Source organism: Pocillopora verrucosa, chromosome 5 (assembly GCF_036669915.1).
Source record: "Pocillopora verrucosa isolate sample1 chromosome 5, ASM3666991v2, whole genome shotgun sequence".
Lineage (NCBI taxonomy): Eukaryota > Metazoa > Cnidaria > Anthozoa > Scleractinia > Pocilloporidae > Pocillopora > Pocillopora verrucosa.
Genome location: NC_089316.1, coordinates 28,339,853 through 28,360,048, shown reverse-complemented (window position 1 = coordinate 28,360,048; position 20,196 = coordinate 28,339,853). Strand labels below are relative to the sequence as shown.

The 20,196-nt window shown below is 37.7% G+C and overlaps 1 protein-coding gene across 1 annotated transcript; it reads left to right on the top strand.

The window, feature by feature from the left end:
* Nucleotides 1-1,611: 1,611 nt before the first annotated feature.
* Nucleotides 1,612-19,474, top strand: LOC131775263 (arf-GAP with SH3 domain, ANK repeat and PH domain-containing protein 2). Its single transcript, XM_059091355.2, has 35 exons — nt 1,612-1,823; nt 3,615-3,687; nt 3,843-3,929; nt 4,680-4,714; nt 5,243-5,269; nt 5,417-5,491; nt 5,916-5,965; nt 6,340-6,415; nt 6,548-6,601; nt 7,541-7,626; nt 7,752-7,827; nt 8,340-8,423; nt 8,557-8,663; nt 9,175-9,244; nt 9,369-9,416; nt 9,833-9,872; nt 10,008-10,056; nt 10,525-10,597; nt 10,910-10,948; nt 11,065-11,137; nt 11,558-11,691; nt 12,086-12,174; nt 12,293-12,380; nt 12,499-12,591; nt 12,829-12,914; nt 13,421-13,542; nt 14,046-14,113; nt 14,254-14,322; nt 14,446-14,541; nt 14,940-15,280; nt 15,592-16,098; nt 16,681-16,739; nt 16,940-17,040; nt 17,350-17,478; nt 18,066-19,474. The coding sequence occupies exons 1-35, from the start codon at nt 1,698-1,700 to the stop codon at nt 18,138-18,140; spliced, it is 3,405 nt and encodes a 1,134-aa protein (XP_058947338.2). The 5' UTR covers nt 1,612-1,697; the 3' UTR covers nt 18,141-19,474.
* The last annotated feature ends 722 nt before the right edge of the window (nt 19,475-20,196 follow it).

Here is a 20,196-nt window from a genome sequence, read left to right as displayed (position 1 = left end):
AGTAGAAGCTGCAGTACAGTGGTATCCTTGTGGTTCTAAACTGCCAACATGATAACACAAGTCACATCTTTCCTGTAAACTATTTTGTTTCCCAAAAACTTCTCTCTCGTGAAAGTAGCCCGATCGAAATGACAAACTCAAAAATATAAATAAATAAATCAGATAAAAAACAACAAATGGCGAAAGATCTCAGAAAATTTAAGGAATTGACCGATAGGTAGAAATGATACAATTTGCTCTTAATGATATATATGTATATATATATTTGACGAGTGCTTAGGCGCGAAACTCAGAGTAACAGAGAATCGATGCGTCCTCTTTGATTCTTTCACTTATATATATATATATATATATATATATATATGTATATATATATATCGCTTTTTTTCATCAAGAATAAACATAAGTTGTCATGCAGTGCATCTGAATTTTTTTCAAGAAGTGGGTCGTCAGGGCGATAGAAAATAGAATATCGTATAGGAATTGTCCCACTTCTTTAAAGAAGCTTTTGAGTTTCGGCGTCTGAGAGATTATTGAGTCCATCTGTAAAGCCAATTTCCCCCGATGAGAGGAGTGGATTACATGACGTCACTATCGAATTTACAGAGCTTAATCCGATTGCAAAAGTATTTGAAAAATATCACTTAACTGGCTTAGGATCTTGAAAGTTTTAAACGTTCTGGCGGCTAGGTTTCCTACAGATGTATGGAACTGATTAAAAAACTTGTAAATATGGAATTGGATTTATGTCACTTGGCCTGGCAAACTTTGAGTTAGAAGGACGATGAACTCCCATTTTATACATGATTTAGGAAACCTCGAGTTCTCAAATTTTTAACCTGATTTTTACCGGCTTCCAGCGTGTATATTATGTAAGACTGCAAACTTAATTATCTAAGGGCTGAAACTCCTGGATATGAATGAAGTATTTTCGTGTTCTTGCTCCTCGATTTAAATAAGGTTTAGTAACAGTTAAGAACTCATGATAATCTTACAAATATTTAATTTATTATCTGAACATTGACTACTGGAAAATCACAAATAAAGGGTTGAGAAGTCTGCGGAACAAATTATTTTTTAATTTATAATTATTTACATAATTTTAGTTTCTTTGGAAAACTTGACAGTTTTGTCTTTCATTTTTCTATAGCAATAATTAATAGATGCTATTTACGGAGAATATGTTTTGAGAGAAATTTCCAGGATTTTTTAGATTTTTTTGGACCTTTGTCCTAAGATTGAGTAAGAGCTTTCTGAAATGAATGTTTCATTAACGGATTTATTTGTTTGTTTACTTATTTTGTTGATTTGACGATCGAAGATAAGTAGATTGTTGTACGGTTTTAATCCAACTGTTTATTCTCTGGCAAAAATTCCAATTTTTTTTAAAATTTATTTTTCACCAGCGGTGAAACAATTTCAAAAGGAAAAAAACAAAAAATTCACCGGAAAAAAACGGGTCTTTAAAGTTATTTTGTGGTTTCGTTAAACTTTCTGAAAGAAACTATCGTATTGTGCCTCGGAAAAGTTTGGTTTCCGGTTTGGGCTGAGAAGTGTAGGTGTGTCACTCCGTGAGGACCTGGGCACTAGGTAATTCGCCGGAAACTTTCGACCCATTACGTCTCGTCGACATGAGCATTTCACAAATGTCCGCTAAATGAGACCTCTGAAGTGAAATCCTACTAAAACTAGCCGTTATGCCTGACAGAATAACTGTCAGGAGCTTCCTGAATGAAGCTAGGGACGATGTCTCATCGCCTACAACCTCGAATTTCATGTCGACAATGAATGCTTGTCGAAACACTGTTGGAGCTCTCGAGGAGGTAAGTTTTCACGAAACTTCGTTTTTGTGTCGTACGTGCAATAAATCTTTCATGTCAGTGAAGGACATCTGCAGCGGTTTTAGTTTGGACTGATAATGAAAATTAACGTATCTAATAGCTTTTGGTCTAATTGCATGTAATGCATCCATATTTCATGATCGGTAGTTGAATATATAAATATTTTTCCTGAATGGTGTTCTTCATAATAACGAAAGCATACCAATCCATGTCTTGTTTAATTTAAATTCGATCGTCACTCTGTGAATTAAATAGTGCGTGTGTGGAAACCCACAGAGCTTATATAACGCCGATACCAAACGGTTTCACCTCACATAATATTGTCAGTTTGAGCTCTGTCAAATATGTTTACCAAAATTTTATCCGTAAACTTATATTTGAGTGAGTGACGGAATCTCATTTTCATGAAAACAAGCTTATCTTGTGGTTTACTTTTTATTTCACAATTAAATAGTATGTGGTTTTTGTTTCCATTGATGTCTTGTGTCAACAAAGGATTTTCTGTTTTAAAAAAAATGAAAGTGTTTGCCTGCTCTAGTTACATTTTGGCGTCGTAATCAAAGAAATACGATTAAAATTTTGAACGATCTGCTAGTTATAATTTTAATGATTGCCAAGATTAAGTTTAGGTAGGTCTAGTCCCTTATATTCTTTCTAAATTTAGCTAAAGGGAAAACTACAGTCATTCATCCCCCAATCCATGTGAAGGGGTACGAGCCCCAGATGTCATTTTTTAAATTCTGTTTACACATACAGAATAAAGGATACTCATGTAACTGGTTCCTGCAGGATTTTGCCAATGTGATGCAAATAAATGACACATACAGCTGTAATACTAAGCTCTTTTAAGTAATATGCAACTACTTAAAGGCTTGACAAAAAGAGTATAACCAAAACAGAGTGGCACACGGTATACACTGTATATGTGGCCTTGACTTTGCGCTGGACAACATATTCTTCAAAACTGGGCTTTTTCAGTCTCAGCCCTTTACTTCCCTAACCCTTTAACTCCTAGATAAAATTTTGTAATTCTCCTTACTGTCAACCACACAGTTCTTTCAATGTTAGTTCAGAGAATTTAGTATGGGATCAACTACTTATCCCCCAATTGATATTTTTCTTTATCCTCGTCACTGATCTAGTTGATATTGTGTTAATATTGTAAGGAGAAATTCTCTCTTGGTCACTCATGGGAGTTAAAGGGTTAATTAACACCATTACGCACATTCTCTTTACTCTTTTCTATACATTTCTTTTGGTATTGAAGAGGAGAATTTGTTAAAAAATAAAAGCTCCTTAGGGTAGTGATCATTTCCTTTATTCTCATGACCTTGATGAATGATTCAGCAGTATTTCTGTAAGGAGAAATTAGATGCTTGTTACTCTTAGGGTTGAAAGGGTTAAAAGATGCTGAATTCACGTGAAACAATAAATCTTCGGCACTGATGTTTCAGCAATGATGGGTCATTTCTTCGCATGTGTTGTAATTCTGGAATTTCAGTCTATAGCTTTTGACAGAATCAAGATCGTTATGCTTACAGTATATACACAAATATATTGCATTGTTCATTAGGGCACTGCGCCACTGTCATTATAAAGGAAGATCATTGGTTCAAATCCCATCCAAGCGCAAATCTTTGTTAGGTTTGAACAACTGAACAGTCAAATCAAATGGAAGGTGGTCATTAAATGACATTATTTAAAATTTAGCAGGTGAATCTTTTTCTCTGTCTCTTCTCACACTTTTCATCTTTCTTTTAAATTTTATTTCAGAGTCTTGATGAAGATTACAACATACTTAATAAACTGAAGAAATCAAGCAAAGCTGTCCACACTGCAGGTTTAAGTAAGTATAGCCCTTAACTTCAAATCTTGCATGCTTGCTCCAAATTTTCCTATACAAACTTACCACCAAATTTCTTTTTTAGCACAGAGTGGCAGTGTGTTTGTTAGTCTATGCTTCCAGTTTCTCCTTATAAATATGTTGATTTTTGATCCCAGACTATTCTACAAATCAGCTGTCATTAGTTGAGAGTCTTGAAAAGTTGGGTTCATCATCTCTTTCAAAGGAGGCAGATACAGGCATTGGTAAGTTCTAGCTTTGGGTATGTACACAGAGTTATAATTGTTAATACTGGGATTGATATTTTTCCCTGAAAAAAGCACCTCAGCTGTTTGCCAAATTTAAACAAAGTGTGTCTTTTTTATAAGATTCTCTGCCTTTCAATTATGCTCCTAAATTTTGGTCAAAATTTGAAATTATAGCAACTCCTTGCCTTAAAAATGTACACCACCCTTTGGCCAAAATTTAGAGTTAGTGTCCTTTTCTGATAAGTGCCTCTCCCTTCATATTATTTTCATGGAAGTGTAACTAAACAAATTTAGGGATACATAGCTCTTGCAGTTTTATTTATTCTCTCATAAAACCTTTAATATTTACACCATACTTGTTGGAGTTTGTTAGTATGTTGAGTAGGAGTACCATCCATTGCTAATTACTGTGTTGTTGTTGTTTAAGTGCTAATGCAGCCTTATAAAAAAAGATATTGGGCCACAATATTGGTAAATTTGATGGGTATCTTGCTTGGATGAGTGCTTCGGGGCACTACTCAGTTGGTGTTGTTTAAGTGCGTACACGGCATTATAAAAAAAAAATATTTAGCCACACCATAGATAAGTGTGATGGGTACCTTTGCTTGGATGAGTGCTCTGGGGTGCCACTCGCTGGATTTACAGTATTCCTAATGATGTTGTCATTTATGGAAGTATATGTACTGTCCAAGAAACATGAAAAAATTTTCTCTAATTTCAATAAATGTGTTTCATGCTCTCTTCCAGGTACTGCATTCTTAAAGTTTTCAGTCACATTTAAGGTTAGTGATAGAGCTGCCAACTCCCTTTTGTGACACAAAGTTCATAGGGTAACCTGTGCAACTTGAGTTTAGGCACAAATCAGAACAGAAAACCTTCTTAAAACTTTACATTATGCGTAATCCCTGATGACATCCCCCAAGGATAACAACAATTGAACCCCCAAGAGGTTTGGAAAATCTCCCGAGAAAAGTTTTACAGGCTAAGTTATAATTCATCAATTATAAACTTTTGGTTGAATCACATGCAGTATGACCACAGGAAGTCAACTTGCAAAGGGAAATTTGCACATACTGAAAACAGCGCAGATGTTGTGTGTTCTTTGTTTTGGGGAAGTAACGCCCTCAAAAATACGCCAACTGGTTTGTGTTCAATGAGAATCAAAGGGAGAACAGTCCTTTGAATCACACTGTCAAATTATTTGTAATCAACACACTAAGCATGCTTTTGAGTTCACAATCAGGTGTTTTTGTTTAATTGTACTTAACTGAAATCCGTAAAAACTCTTGTTCACATCTCCCTCTCTGCAGGAACTTTGTTCAGCTATGAAAACATTGGTAAGCAATACTTTTTTTTAAAAACACCATGAAATGTTTAAGCTGATTGAATTTTATAGTTTTTAAGGCAGTGAAATGAGACTTAGTTGAACAAGTTAGAATTATGTTTAATTTTTATTAGTAAAAAGTGTTATTTTTCATCAACAGTTCACCAATTATCACAACATGGTTTTGTTTCCTCTGGACTCTCTTCTAAAAGGAGACATGAAAGATGTGAAAGGGGTAAGTGTTAACCCTTTAAGCCTCTTAGATTGACCAAAGTGGAATTTCCCCTCACAATTCTAATACAGTTTCAAGCAGAAGGGTATTGAGAAGATGGAAACGTATCAACTAGAGGACAATGTCTGATTTATTACCATGATATTCTTAAATCTGAAAATATGTGAAATATATAGCAGATAGTGTTGAGATTTGATATTTAGATCACAGAAGTGATGGATGTGTATCTTTTCTGTGCATTTCAATACATCATCTTATGAAAAGTTATAAGAAAAGAGAGGCTAATCAGGGACAAGCTACAGTAATAAATGAGCCTCTGGGCTTAAAAGACTATAATTTGGTTTTGCTTTAGGAAGGCAAAGAAGCAGAGATTTTGTTTGGTTGTTTTATAAATTTCTCTGATGCATTTGCTATGTTTATTTCACAGGATATGAGAAAGCCATTTGATAAAGCATGGAAAGATTATGAGGCCAAAGTGTAAGACCTTGACTATTTTTTATTGTAAAAAAAGTTACTGCTAACCCCAAAGAGTGACCAGCATCCAATTTCTTGTAACAAAATCATGTTTAAATTACACATCAAAGTCCCAAGAATAAAGGAAATGATCACCAACTAAAGAAGCTTTTGATTGTTAAACAAATTTTTCCTGGTAAGCACCTTAGGAAATTTATGGAGAACAGTATTGAGAATATGCACACTGATGTTAGGGTGTTAAGGGTTATGACCATCTTGGCCTCATAGACTCTATGTTATCATGGATGATCAATTCTGTTTACTTAGCAAAATACTAAAATTGTAATTACGGGGCTTTACTGACATTTGTTTCCAAACTTTTTGGTGGATTTTGATAGTGGAAAGATTGAGAAAGAGAAAAAGAAAGTGGCCCAAGAGGCTGGATTTCTCAGGACAGAAGTTACTGGTGGGGAAGTAAGTGATTGAAATGGCAAATATTTTCATGGAGTAAAATGTGGCAGATTTTTACTCTGACTTTTAGAGATTTGCTGATCTTATTTTTGCAACGGATTTAATATGGTGTTTTTTTTTCTCTTAAAAAACCAGATGGCAGAAGAAACTGAAAGAGAAAGGAGGATTTTCCAGTTACAAATGTGTGAGGTATCATCATGGTGCAACAATATACATTTTATTTTTAATTATTATCAATATACGCGGCCAAATAGAGAATCGGCCTCTTCAAAACACACGCTCAGCGGGCCGCAAAAGACTGACAGCGGGCTGCTAATGCATTATCAGCCCTACAGCTTACATGATGATTTGAAGTGACTTTGAATTCGTCATTCACTTAGCTTGTATTATTAAAACTCGCATTCTTGATATCATTTGGCCTTGTTTATTGATAATAATGATAATGACATGACTTTTTGAGGGAATATTGTTTATTTGTGCCCTTGTAGTGTCATTTGCGGCCCGAGCGCGAAGCGCAAATGACACTACATGGGTGCAAATAAACAATATTCCCTCAAAAAGTCATGTTATTCCCTTATTATTTAATGCACATTGCTTTTACAGGAGACTTAATAATGGAAGGAGCAGTGTTGTCACTAGAATATATTATAAATGTATGATCTGACCCAAGTAGGTGCCTAACTTGGAGCAAAATGCTCCTCTAGGAGGGTCTTAGACATGCTCTTCCAGAAAAATTTGAAATTTGAAACTCTTCAACAGTCTTTCTAGTATTTTTGTGTTCTCCTTGGCTCCTAAACCTTTACCTCCCAGGATCAGATTGCTAATTCTCCTCTCTAGCTGCTGCACATTTCGTTGTAAATTAGTTGCAAGAATTTTGTTTTTAGATCAAGATAACCACATTTACTTGATACATTTGAGTATTCTCATGACCTGTTTGCTGGATAGTGGGTGAATATTGTAGGGAGAAGATACATGTGAACCACTTTTGGGAGTTAAAGGGTTACAGGATTTTTTTCCCTTCTTTTGATTGGCTGTTGTGATTACTGGTACTTTGGCTTTGATTTTACAACACTCAATCTTACAGTTTTTATTTTTTGAAGATTTAATGTTATTTTTCTTGTCATCAAGCTTCTGATCAAGGTGAATGAAATAAAAGTGAAGAAAGGAGTGGAGCTTGCACAGCATCTGGTGGAATTCTATTATGCACAAGTCAAGTGAGTGTTTTCCATTGAAAATGCAACTAAATCATCCCTTATTACAACTGCTAATTCTGCCAACTGAAGAATGTACTGATTTGTATGGAAGTTAATTTTCTGTTGGTTGTAATTTGTCTCTACAGTTATTTTCAGCTGGGATCACAAGTTCTGGAAAGTATGAAAGGTTATCTTGAAGAACTTGTTGTGGAGCTGCAGCAGGTACATTTAAATATGACTGGTATTTTAGAAGTGTTTGTCTCCCCTAGATCTGGTAAATCATTCTTCTTTCCAGCTGATATATATCAGTGGCAGATCCAGACCTTGAGAGGGGCGCCAGTTTTTTGTTGCTTGCCCTGTTGGCTTTTCTTTCTCTGCAATTCTCTTTTTTTTTGTGACCAAAATAAGGGGGGACCCGGGCCCTAGATCTGCCACTGTATATTTCCAAGTAAATTAGTTGTAAGAATCAGTGGTATGTCAAGATAAGAACATCTTACTGAAAAATACACCTGTTCATCTATTCACATGAGCTGTTACTTGGGTAATGAATTGAGTTTATTTTGAAAATGTCCATCTGAATCATCCCTTGAAGTGAAACAATTAGTATATGATATTGTTTAGGCATTGTGGTAAGGGGGGGTAACATGAATGTTGTGTTTCAATTGTTTTAAGTTAATGTTTATTTTTAGTCATATCTCTATATTTTTGCTTTCATATCTTTTGTATTTGTTTAGTTAAGAGCGCAGCAGGACGAGGAAAGAAAGGAACTGACTGAATTAAGGAATGAGATTAAATCCCAGCTACAGCTAGATAAAGAAGTAAGTCCATTTTTTTTTAAGTTTAGGAATAAATGACACCTAAAATACATAGTACATTTGCCGCTTCAAATTTCTACCATCTGAGTAGATTTTCATAGGGAGCCTTTGATTAATTTTTTATCACTCATTGCAGTCCGCACAGTCTTCGCAGAGTAAAGGAGGCTACAGTTTACATGGTCAACAAGGTGATAAAGTACATGGCAATGAAAGAGCCGGGTTTCTACAGAAACGGAGTGAAGGGTAAGTTTAACGTAATTATTTTTAATCAGCTGGACTTACTACAGTTATGAGCAAAAGATCAGAGCATAAGTTGGTCTGAATTTGATGTCATTTAACCCTTTACATCCTAACATCAGGGTGCATATTCTCCATACTGTTCTCTATACATTTCTTGAGGTACTGACAAGGAGAATTTGTTTGATAATCAAGAGCTGTTTTAGTTAGTGACCATTTCCCTTATTCTCATTACCTTAATGTTTGATTCAAGGGAGATATTGTGAGGAGAAATTAGATGCTAGTCACTTTTGGGGGTTAAAGGGTTGACATATAAGAGCCTCTTTTGTGGGTGATCATTTCTTTCATTCTTGTGACCTTTCTTTGTGATTCAGGGGTGATATTATAAGGAGCAATTAGATGCTAATCACTCAGCATAAACAAAAGCTGGCAGCTACACAGACTATTACTTTTGATAGCTCTCGATGTGTATGTTTTTGTCGCCATTTGATTTTATCATTTGAAATTTCATTTTCAGACTGCGAAAAGTGTGGCAAAAGAGATACTGTGTGGCAAAGGATGGCCAGTTCACTTTGGCTCATTCACCAGTAAGAGGAATTTCTTTTGAAAAGTTTCAGCAACATATAAAGCTTTATTTTTGCTTGCTTAATGCAATTTAAGGTCTGTCTACCATGTATATGTCTATGACACATTTTGTTATTATTATTTTAGACAAGCATACCAACTCAAACACTCAATCTTCTTGTGTGCCAAGTCAAGGTAAGGGAACCTAAATTGGTACTTGTCAAGGCCTTTCTCATCTCTGGACTTTTTGTAGCTCCTCCTCATGTCAACAGACATGGGAACCCTTTTCCTGTTCATTCCTTTGTTGGCCCCTTTTGTGTCTCACTTCAGTACCCTCTTGGGTCTCTCTCATGTTTAGATTTACATTTTGGCTCTTTTTTACATTGGTCCCTTTTTCAGAGCTTTTAGAGAATCCCTAAATGTTTAGACCCTCATAGGCCACTTCCATGACAAGGTATAGCGTTTATCAAGACTTTTTGTTATAGCTCTGAAACCATGGAAAACTGTAATTTTTTAAACTCCATTTATTGGCCTTGCGTTTTAGAGTAACGTTCCAGCACAAGCAGAGAATTAGCGAGCATAAAATATGATTTGAATTGTTTTCCCTACAGGAAGATGATGGAAAGAAACATACTTTCAACATTGTATCACGTAAGTTGGCGATCTCGTAAAGAGCAGATATTACGAACTATAACAGCTGTAATTTAAAAGTTGGTGTCTGATCTCTTGCTTAAAAAGGAAAAAGTTCTCGTCAATGATAAAGTGGCATCTTTTTTTTTCTTTCAGATAACAGAACTTATTTATTTCAAGCAGATGACGAAGCTGATTTGGAAGCGTGAGTTGAACGGAATTAATTATTGAGAAAGAGTTGTTTTACCTCAGTTTAACATACTTGAAACAAGCTTTATGTAAATTGTTGTTTTGGTTAATTTTTTTTTCTGTCTTAACTCCTTCCAATCGAAGTAATATCACGAAGTAAGGGATGGGAAACTAAAACTAAAATGATCAGAGGGAGTCTAGATTGAGTGTCGTGAAACCAAACTTAAAGATATCACTTTAGCCAACCAGAACAAAGGGAAATGTAGCGAAGAACCAATAGGAATTCAGTAAAAACAAGCAAACCGTCCAAAGCGCGGGAAAATGGGTGGGACCAAGACGAGATTGGTTTTAGTTTCGCATCTGATTGGTTGATAATTTGGCGCGAAATGTTTGGACCAATCAGATTTTGTAGTTAAGAAAAACCAGCGTAATTTTGGATGGGAAATTGATCTGCTGTAACTGAACTTGTCAATACTGTTTCCAGGTGGGTGTCTGTTCTTAACAACAGTCGAACTGAAGCCTTAGAAAAAGCCTTTGGAGACAGCGACAAAGCTGAGGTATTCAACACAGGAGTCAAATTAACTAAGTTTTCTTAAAATCATTTTAATCGCAGTAAAATTACAACTCTTGTGTTCCCCTTCACACATTGCACATCCATCCATCCATCCTAAATCAAAAAAAAATATTTAAGCACCACGAAAGCTGTGCGTTCTAGCTATATACCACACGGGTGAATAGAGCTTTTCACGCGTGCAAATCATATAATTGACATTTCTCACCGATGCGTCCTGATATCTTTTAAAAACTCCCCTCGAACGTGTTAAAGTTTTGCGATATGACTAAAATGTTTTGTTTAATTTTTTTTTCAGTCCGAGGAAAATGGTTCATTGGTTTGTAATCTTAAAGAGGTAAATTTGAAACATAGCATCACAGAACCACTAACAGCATTGTGACAGCGTCCCTAGAAGTAGCGTGACATTGTGACAGAATCAGTTTTTAATTTTTCATTGTTTTTGTTCCTCAGCTGAGACAGAGAATTGTCTCCCAGGTTCGAAGATTGCCAGGAAATGACACTTGCGCTGATTGCTCTGGAAAAGGTGAATAAAAAAACTTTTCATAAACCAATATTGAAAAATGCGTCTCATTGGAAATTTACGGATGGGCGTGAGGTGGGGCAAAGGCAAAATGATTTTTTCTTGTAAATTTTAAGAAATAAATATAGATACAAACCCACGGAGTAATGCAACATACAGGTACGTAAAGAACAAGTAAACTATTGAAACAAAAATTCCGACCGTGGAGTGAAAAAAAATGCCTCTTTAGGCGGATAATAAAAGATTCTTTCATGTCTCAAGATTCAACCCCACCCACCCCTCCCCCTAACACTATAGCGCGTCCCTTATCATGTTTCATCGATACAGTTCAATTATGGTCACAGCGGAGAAAATTTAATTTAGATTCAAGGAGGTATCGACCTTAGAGAAAATGTAATTTTTAACTTTATATTTCCCTTACAGATCCAACATGGCTGGCCACAAATCTTGGCGTTTTACTGTGCATTGAGTGTTCAGGAATCCATCGAGATATGGGTGTTCATATCTCTAGAATACGATCCATTGAACTCGACAAACTAGGCACTGTAGAATTACTGGTAGGATGTTAGCTCCTGACACATTTTAATTGGTTTAATGCACTGATAAATAAGTTTACTGCGGTAGACGCGGAATTTTAACTGTTTTACCGCGATGGACTTCAGATTGAAAGGTCTGGGTTCGAACCTTGGCCTGGGCCATTTTGATAGCCGTTAAGACAGTACGCTTTCCTCTCCCAGGGTATTTCTCTTCATGCAGAGCATAGACGGGTACAAGGGAATTATTGGACTCCTGACGAAATTCAGGGGGAGAGAGGTGGGGAGGGAAGTGGTAACCGAATCCATTCTAGAATAGTCACTACGTGTTTCAGAAACTGCCATGTGCGTTGGTTTCCTGTCTGTAACAAACGGTTTATTGATGGAATTGATCGTTTGTTATATAACTCTTTTTCAGCAAGCGAAAGCTGTTGGTAATGGTGGATTTAATGAGATTATGGAAGCAACTTTAGACTACAACGAGAAGCCCACGGCTTCCAGTAAAATGTGAGTTCAGTGCCGAGGTTGTTTTCGGCGTTGTTGTTATTAAGCTAATTTTGGTTGAGGTCGAATGGTTTAGGGGCCGTGCTGCTCAACTTTGTTTGAATTATTTTTTTTCCTCCAGGGATGAAAGAAAGGAGTTCATAAGAGCGAAGTATATTCAACATAAGTATGCGATTAAATCTGGCGATAATACTGAGAAAATACTGCAGGTAAGCCCGCTGTAACTTTTATTATACGGCTTTTGCTGAAGGTCAAACATGGCATTTGCGCCTTTTTTACCAACTTCTGATAAACTCCAGCTAAACTAATCCTCTCTGTTCTTAACAGGAACTTCATCAAGCGGTCAAGTCAAAGGACATTTTAGCTGTTTTACAAGCGTTTGCTGAAGGTGTAGAGCTTTCCACACCACTTCCTGGACATGTGAGTATTAAATAGTTAGTAGATACTTACGACTTTTTAGAGTAAACAAAATTAGTTGTTATTTGTACAATAAATGGCACCTTGAGACACTGTACTTTTAAAATGATTCTTTTTGGACAACTTGATGCTCAGACAATTATTACCTTTGACGTTTACTACAGTACGGCCATCTAAGCGGTTTTCGCTCAAGAAATCCATGACCAAAACCCGGTGGTTTTGTTTTAAATTTTCTTCCAGTCAAACAATTCTACAGCCCTTCATGTTGCCGTGGAACAAGAAGACTTGACCTCTTTGCACATTGTCGACTTTTTAGCGCAGAACTGGTGAGTTGAGGGTTAAATTGAAAACCCAAGGAGGAAGATCGAATAGTACTGAGGGCTAGAGAAAGTGGAACAAATCAAATGATGCCATTCTAGATCGATATCAGTGATTGAATTATTCTTGCCGAGATTACCTCGAGTTTCTCGGAAACCTCGCCTTAGGTGTTTTGTTTGGTCGCTCCATTCTTCACGCTTAATTATTAGTTTACTTGTTTGTTTCTTCGTTCGGTCGTCCGTCCTTCGTTCATGATCGGTCGGTCGGTCGGTCGGTCGATCGGTCGATCGCTCCTTCGTTCGTTCGCTCGTTTGCTTGATCGGTCGCCCTATCGCTCGGTCGTCTGCTCGGTTCTTCATTTGGTCAGTCAGTCTGTCAGTCATTGGTAAATTTTTATGTTCTTTTCTTTGTGTTTTATTTAATAATTATTTTTGATTAATTTATTAATTTGTCCTATTGCATGTTCGTAATTATATATTTTTTTTTTTTTTGCTAATTTTTTTCCTTTTTCAAGCAATGATGTGAACGTGACAGATAAAGATGGAAACACAGCGCTCCATTTGGCGGCAATTTCCAGTAAAACAGAATGTATGCGAGTTCTGTTGAGAGCTGGCGCTACGGATAGTCTTAGCTTAGGTATGTATCCACTGGGAATCATCTGAACACTGACTTTTGGCCTATAAAACAAATATCCTGTTGCATTTCTGCACTCAAATGAGTCAGCGGTTTTCATCAGGGATCACCGTGGCCTGGTAACGTTGACGTCAGCATGATGGCGACGAGTTGACGTCACGGTTTTGGCCCAACTAGTGATATTTAGATTAGAGGATAAAAGTCAGCAGATTTTCGTGTTTTCATCGAAGATTTTCCGAAGCTTTGGTTTTACTCCTAAACTTTTCGCGTGCCCAGTCGCCCTCATCGCCAGATGAAGACTCGCAGTATGCAATTGAGAAATCTAAATCTACATCGGAAAGGACTACATCGTGAAACAAATAACATTTCATTTCTCGTATATTCACCACGGTGAATTACCAAAAGCTTTTCCACGGTAAATGCAGTTCCCCCCAGCTCTGAAGCTGTCAGAAGATTGGAAGATTTATTTGGATCAGGAATAAAAAGTTATGCTCTTTCTCCTGCAGAAAATCTGGAGGGTAAAACGCCGATGGACATTTCGAAAGGATTAAATCACGCAGAATCTATTGAATTGGTAAGTTTTTTTAGTTCTTCAGGTCCTTGAGTTTAGGGCAGAAGTTTCTTCGGATTTCTTTAGTTTACGAAGTTTCTTCGGTTAATCACGTTTTTTCTTATGTCCCGAATGAAACACAGCAAAGGCTTTTCTTTTTTCAGTTGAAGGTGACTGCTTCTGGTAAGATGGCCCACTGTGAAAATGTCAAGATTGACTGGGGACTCAATGAGGTAATCGTCGTTGTCTTTATTTTTGACGTTTCCTTCACCCGTGGAAGTCCCAAGATAATATTCCCAGGAGAAAGTAAGCTTACTGACGTTTACATTTAAATGATAACCCCTTTTATTTCCCAGGCTGATGGAATTTACGATAACCCTGCAGAACTGTTGGACGTTAAACTAGAATTCAGCGACGATGAAGGGCTGAATAATTCGAAAAATGAGGGAAAGGTAACTTTTTGAAATCTCCCTACATTGCGTGAGTAAAGATCGAATTAAATGTGCAACTTTAGCGTTGGAAAGTTGCAAGGAACTATTTGAACCAAGTATGGCGTAGTTTAATGTAACTTGTACAATTCCTTCTCATGTTCGTCACCAAACCAAGACTTTGACTGAAACAACTCAAAGAACAATCGACTGCATCGTTTGTGCCCTGGAGAAAATCTCCGTAATAGCATTTGACGCTTTAAACGTCGCTGCAGATCCTAGCAGTTGACAAACGCTTTGCGCATGTGAACGTAGTGATGGTCAACTTCGAGTTCTGTATAGCTCACTGATAAGGCAGCCGAGTGCAAATCCGAAGGTCTGGGTTTGATTCCCCTTGAGGAACACAGCTTTTTTTTTATCAGGGTCGGTCCAGTCCTCCTACCCCTCCTCGTCACCGCCGCCATTTACCCACACGACCCGTCAGTCAAATGTTTCCTCCCGGAGGGGGATACGCCAAGGGAGTGCCCGGGATAAGTTCGCTAGTATCTGGACTGACGCTCTTGGGAAGTGATTCACCGGCGCTGGACAAAGGTTCCACGGGCTCCCCTGTAATAAGGCGCAGAGCAGCTGTCCGCCCTTCAGGCACTAATGTGGAGACAGTGGCTGTGAATGTGCGAGCGAGCATGTATGCTCCGTCGTCATTTTCTGAGAGCATGTTCAGTTCTATGACAAGCACCTTTGGTCACGGACCTAAGGCTAAACCGTAAGTGTAAATTTTTTTCTTTTGTCTTCGTCGGTTTTGATTGTTCGTCCGCGATGATGGGCTCATATAGATTGTGCAAGCATAGTTTTTTGGCATAATGTTGGCACAGTTTGGAAAAACGAGCTGGGCGCCTGCGTGAAGGAAAATCTACCACTGACCCGTAATACTGATAATATTTCCTACTTTGACCTTCCGTTGTTTGCCTCAGCCATAGAGATCTCGCTGGCGAGCTAAGTCATGTACTTGTTTTTCCTGATTTGTTATTCGATAAACGACACCCATCTCAGGAAGATTCCTTAACTTCTTCTCAGGGCTGACGGTACAGCCGCTGACCAGGCTGAGTCTCCCCCACCTATCCCTCCTGTACGCTGCAGCTCCGTCAGTCGAGAGAAGCGCTTTGCTGTTGACGTTCCGCTGCCTCCGTTACCTGCTAAACCAAAGTTTGACGATCCTGGGGCAGCAGCAACCAAACAGTTACCTACGGATCCAAAAATTCGTCCGGCGGAAACGATAAATCGACGAGCTCCACCTGTTCCGCCCACTCCTAAACGAGCTGGTGGGGAGGGGAAACCTGTAGCACCTCCCCTCCCCACACACCGGAGGTCTAAATCCGAAGGGAAGACGCCTTTCGGCGAGGAAATCCTTCGGGCAGCAGACTCGAAGCCACCTTTTCAGAAAAAGCTATCGTCACCTCTTGGTAAAGAGGACGTCAAAGAGGAAGAGAAACCAATCCCTCCGCCCCGGCCCCTGAAGCCAGGGTCCATGCGGGTCGCTTCTAGTACTCCAATGCTAGCTAATGGGGAAGTTAAGTCTTCCAAGTAAGTAAAATAATAAGTGCGTTTGGAGTGGTGATACTTTGCTCTTCTTGTCACGCCATGTTACGTAACCACCCATGTCACGATTTGTCACGCGATATTTACCCTGTTATCTGTACCTTTTCTATCCTTGTTAAGGCGATTTCCTCAATATTTATTTTGAAGGAGCAAGTTGTCATTAACCTGCGAAAATATTACCTTCTTCTTTCATTTCTTTACACGGTTTTATTTTTCCTAACGAATGGTAGCTTTATTTTCGTATTGTTTCCGCGGCGGGAGTAAATGGTTTCCATTAGCCCCGGGATTTTCCCCTTATTTCTTTTTAGTAAGAAACGACTAGAAGTATCGCTACTCTCCGTAAAAGGAAGGGTGGTCCATCGTGGGTTGCATGCCCCGCCCTCCCCTTCCCAACGTTTCATTACGTCTTTAACAGACACAATGTGAGAGTGAAGTGTGTTGCATAAGAACACGACCACCGGCCACCGCTCATACCCAGACCTCTCGTTTCGGACTCCATCGTGGTAACTACCATGGTTATTATTGTTCCCGCTTGTACTTTTTTCTGATTGGAAATTTTCCTTGTAGAGCCGCTACTTTTCCTCGACCTCCTCCCCGAGGAAGCTCAGAATTGAGCTCTTTCAAAGGTTGGTATTCAATCGCGACCTGATACTTTTACAAAAATTTGTCAAGATACTTGAAGAAAGATGAATTTCTTTCTTTGATTTTAAGAAATGTAAACAATAAAGCATTTTCTTTGGGATTTCAAATTGTTTCAATTGAAGATTTAAGACGGTCTTCTTTACTTTGCTTTTCTCTGGTCACGTGGCTCAATTTGCTCTTTCAGTGAACGTCGACAAGAAAAGCGACGTTAATAGAAAAGAATCTGTCGATTCTGTACCAGAAAGTCCTATTCCGGATATTCCACCAAGAGCAAACACCGTTTCAGTAAGTCGTAGTAGTTTTACCTTTTGTTAGTCGCTATTGTTACCTTTCTTCAAGGCGTGTTAGTTAATATTCTAATGCTGTGCGTCTCGGAAATCAGCGTTACAGCAGGGTTATCACGCTTTTCCAAAAAGGTAGCGTAATCTTCTAGTTGTCGCGCAACAGGAGACAGTTTGGATTGTCACCTTGTTGGTGTAAAAAATGTTTTTGTTTTCCGCTTTTCCTACATCTTACGTCTTACAATTAAGCCAAGAAACGTAATCAAAGGAGACCTACTTTAGCCAACTAATATTCGTGATCTCTTTTGTCCAGAATGCCCTGACCCTACCCCAGCGGGTAGAAGCTCTCTACGACTGTGAGGCGGATAATGAGGACGAGCTGACTTTCAAAGAAGGCGACATTATCTTGGTCAAGGGGGAGGGGGAGGACGCCGAATGGTGGGTGAGTATTGGGAGGATTGTAATGGGGGGGGGAGGGGGGAAAGAGCCGAGTGGGTATTGAGTCAGTTTAGTAATTTGACTGAGGGGGGAGGGGAGGAGGAAAGCTAGACGGTGGACCCGAGCGAAAGATTATTCATCAGAGGAGGAGGAAACGAGGAGACTCCATGAAAAAAGGGCTAGAAAAGGCTGTATCTGTGGGGGTGTGGGGGGTTGTTTGAGTGTCACCTACAGGAAGCCTCGGATTTGATGGCCGAAGATGAATGGCAAACAATTATCAGGCAAGAAAAATATCACAATGAACGAGAGAATTTGATTCTCCCTCACAGAGAATACTAGATAAAAGAAAATGTTTTAATTTTCCTCACCTTCTCGTTTCTTATTTGTTTGCCCCTAAAATTGCTCCGAATATCCCGGGACTTTTGTCCAATGGAAGGAAGGGTTGCAAACATAGTATGGGAGTGGTGGAAGTGGCGAATTGGTGGCGTTTTTGTTGCTGTTGTTGTTTTTTCCTAGATTGGAGTAAAAACAGTAAAAGTGAAAATGTCTGTTCCTTTTAACACTTTACTGTTCTTTTTCCTTTGTCTGTAGTTGGGTGAAATAGAAGGACATCCAGGAACTTGTGGGGTCTTTCCAGTCAGCTTTGTTCGCGTCCTTCCCGAATGAACCCATTTACAGCCATTAGATCGTCTGTTCCTTAGCGTGACGTAAGTAACGTCAGGTGGCTCTCACACAGCACTCTTAAATTTTTGATCTAGCGTGACACTGACGAAAAGTCACGAGGTTTTATAATTCACCAGAACACATAGCATTTAGGATTATCATCGTATTTGCTCATGAAAGTGCATTCTTCTAACAAATTATATGATAGATATTCTCGTGAACGTAAAATTCATTTAGGCTTGTCTGGTTACAATACAAATGTATTTAGCCAAAGTCGGTTAGGTTTTTTCTCCTAAATGAATATTTTCACAGCCAAACAGAGTATTTCCCAGATATCTTTTAAACATGGCTTAAATATTTAGACCTATTCAAAGATATTTAAGTACAATAGACTGCCATGGATTAGGTGAGGTATTTCCTGTGAAATACAGAACTTCCCAAATACTTTTGCCATCCTTGATTTTACCAATTAAAACCAATAGTTTAAAAACAGAAGTGAATATTTCCTAAATTAGTTTTATATTTGCCGCCTTTGCAATGTTTTAATAGGAACGTTCAGATCCTTCATCATATTTAGAAATTTACGACATGTTAGGAGTAACTATCTTAAAAAATTTTATTCAGCAACCATGGTAACAAGATATCTCTATTTTTATCGCGGTTTTATGAGCAATTGCCCAGAAATGTTAACTTTTCTATCATTTGTTCCTACTCAGAAAATTTGTTTATATAAATCAAATAGTGAGAAATTTATCAGTAAATATGTATTTTTCTGACATAACCAGCTGCTTAATTCTAATAATATTTTGCGAAATGTACTCTTTTTTACTAGGCCTTTCGATTGCCGTATTTTAAGAACTGTATAAATTTCCAACTTTTGATAGAAATGAAAAAAAATTTCATTTTTAAAAAAAGTTGATGTTTAAATAATGTAGGGTTTTTTTAACAAAAGTTACTGTTAGTAGACAGCAATTTTTAGCTCAAAATAGAATCTTTTTACGATTACTTGTACATAGTTTGAAAGAAATGCATGTTAAGCCAAGTTAACTTGTGATGTAGCTTAAGAATTTTAAGAGGCTCTTAAAAGCTAATGTTACATCAACATCAGTTATAGAAATAACTTTGAAAATTATTCTTAAATACCAGTCTTGATTTTATGAAATTTCTAGACTTCTACAGTTGTTAGCCATTTGAAATTGTTGCTAACATGTAGTTTTATCTTTCCAATACGGTTATTAATCATGAACTTTTGTCTGTTTCTAGAATGATGTATTTTTTCCATTTTGAGAAAGTAAAGTCTCAGTGGATGAAATTTCTTAATGTTTTTTATGGTAATTGCGAGATGAAAATCTAGAATATGGCAAAAAAACTGTGTGTGATCACTCAACTTTTCTTTAATGCAAATATTTGAGGGACGAATCAACTGCGTCAATCAGGAAGAAGTGACGTTTGAACAACGACGTCATAGGAAGGTTTATTTTTGCACTAAAATCTTTTTTTTTAAAGGCAGTCGTTGTCGTAGGCAATTCTCAAATGAGAGTGGAGGTGAACAGTGGTTTAAACAAAATAGTTAAAGAGAACAAAGATCAAGAAAAAAAAACCAAATATGAAATTTAAAAACCCAGTCCCAAAATGTTTGTGTTTCATACACGACAGTTGAGTGGTGCTTCACATATCACTCTCATTTTGAAACACTTCACACTCACGCGTCACATAAACTTGCGCCTCAAAATTTACGCTCGTGTTTCACACATCGTGCACGATCTTCACACTTCACACTTCACACCCGCACTTTAAAACCGTACAGTTTATACTAAAAGTTTGTGTTTCACACTTCAAGATAGCTTATTACACTTCAAAATTGCGTGTAACTCTTCATACGCGTATATCACACCTAAAGCTTATGGTTTTTCACTTTCGTGTATTACACTTCGGGCAAAGTCTTTCGCGCTTCATTCTTTACATGCTGCTTTCACGCAGGTGACAATATTTCAGTGTACTAATGGCGATTTGACAACAAAGAGGCGGCAGACGATGATGGCCTCTTTCAATTTTGTGT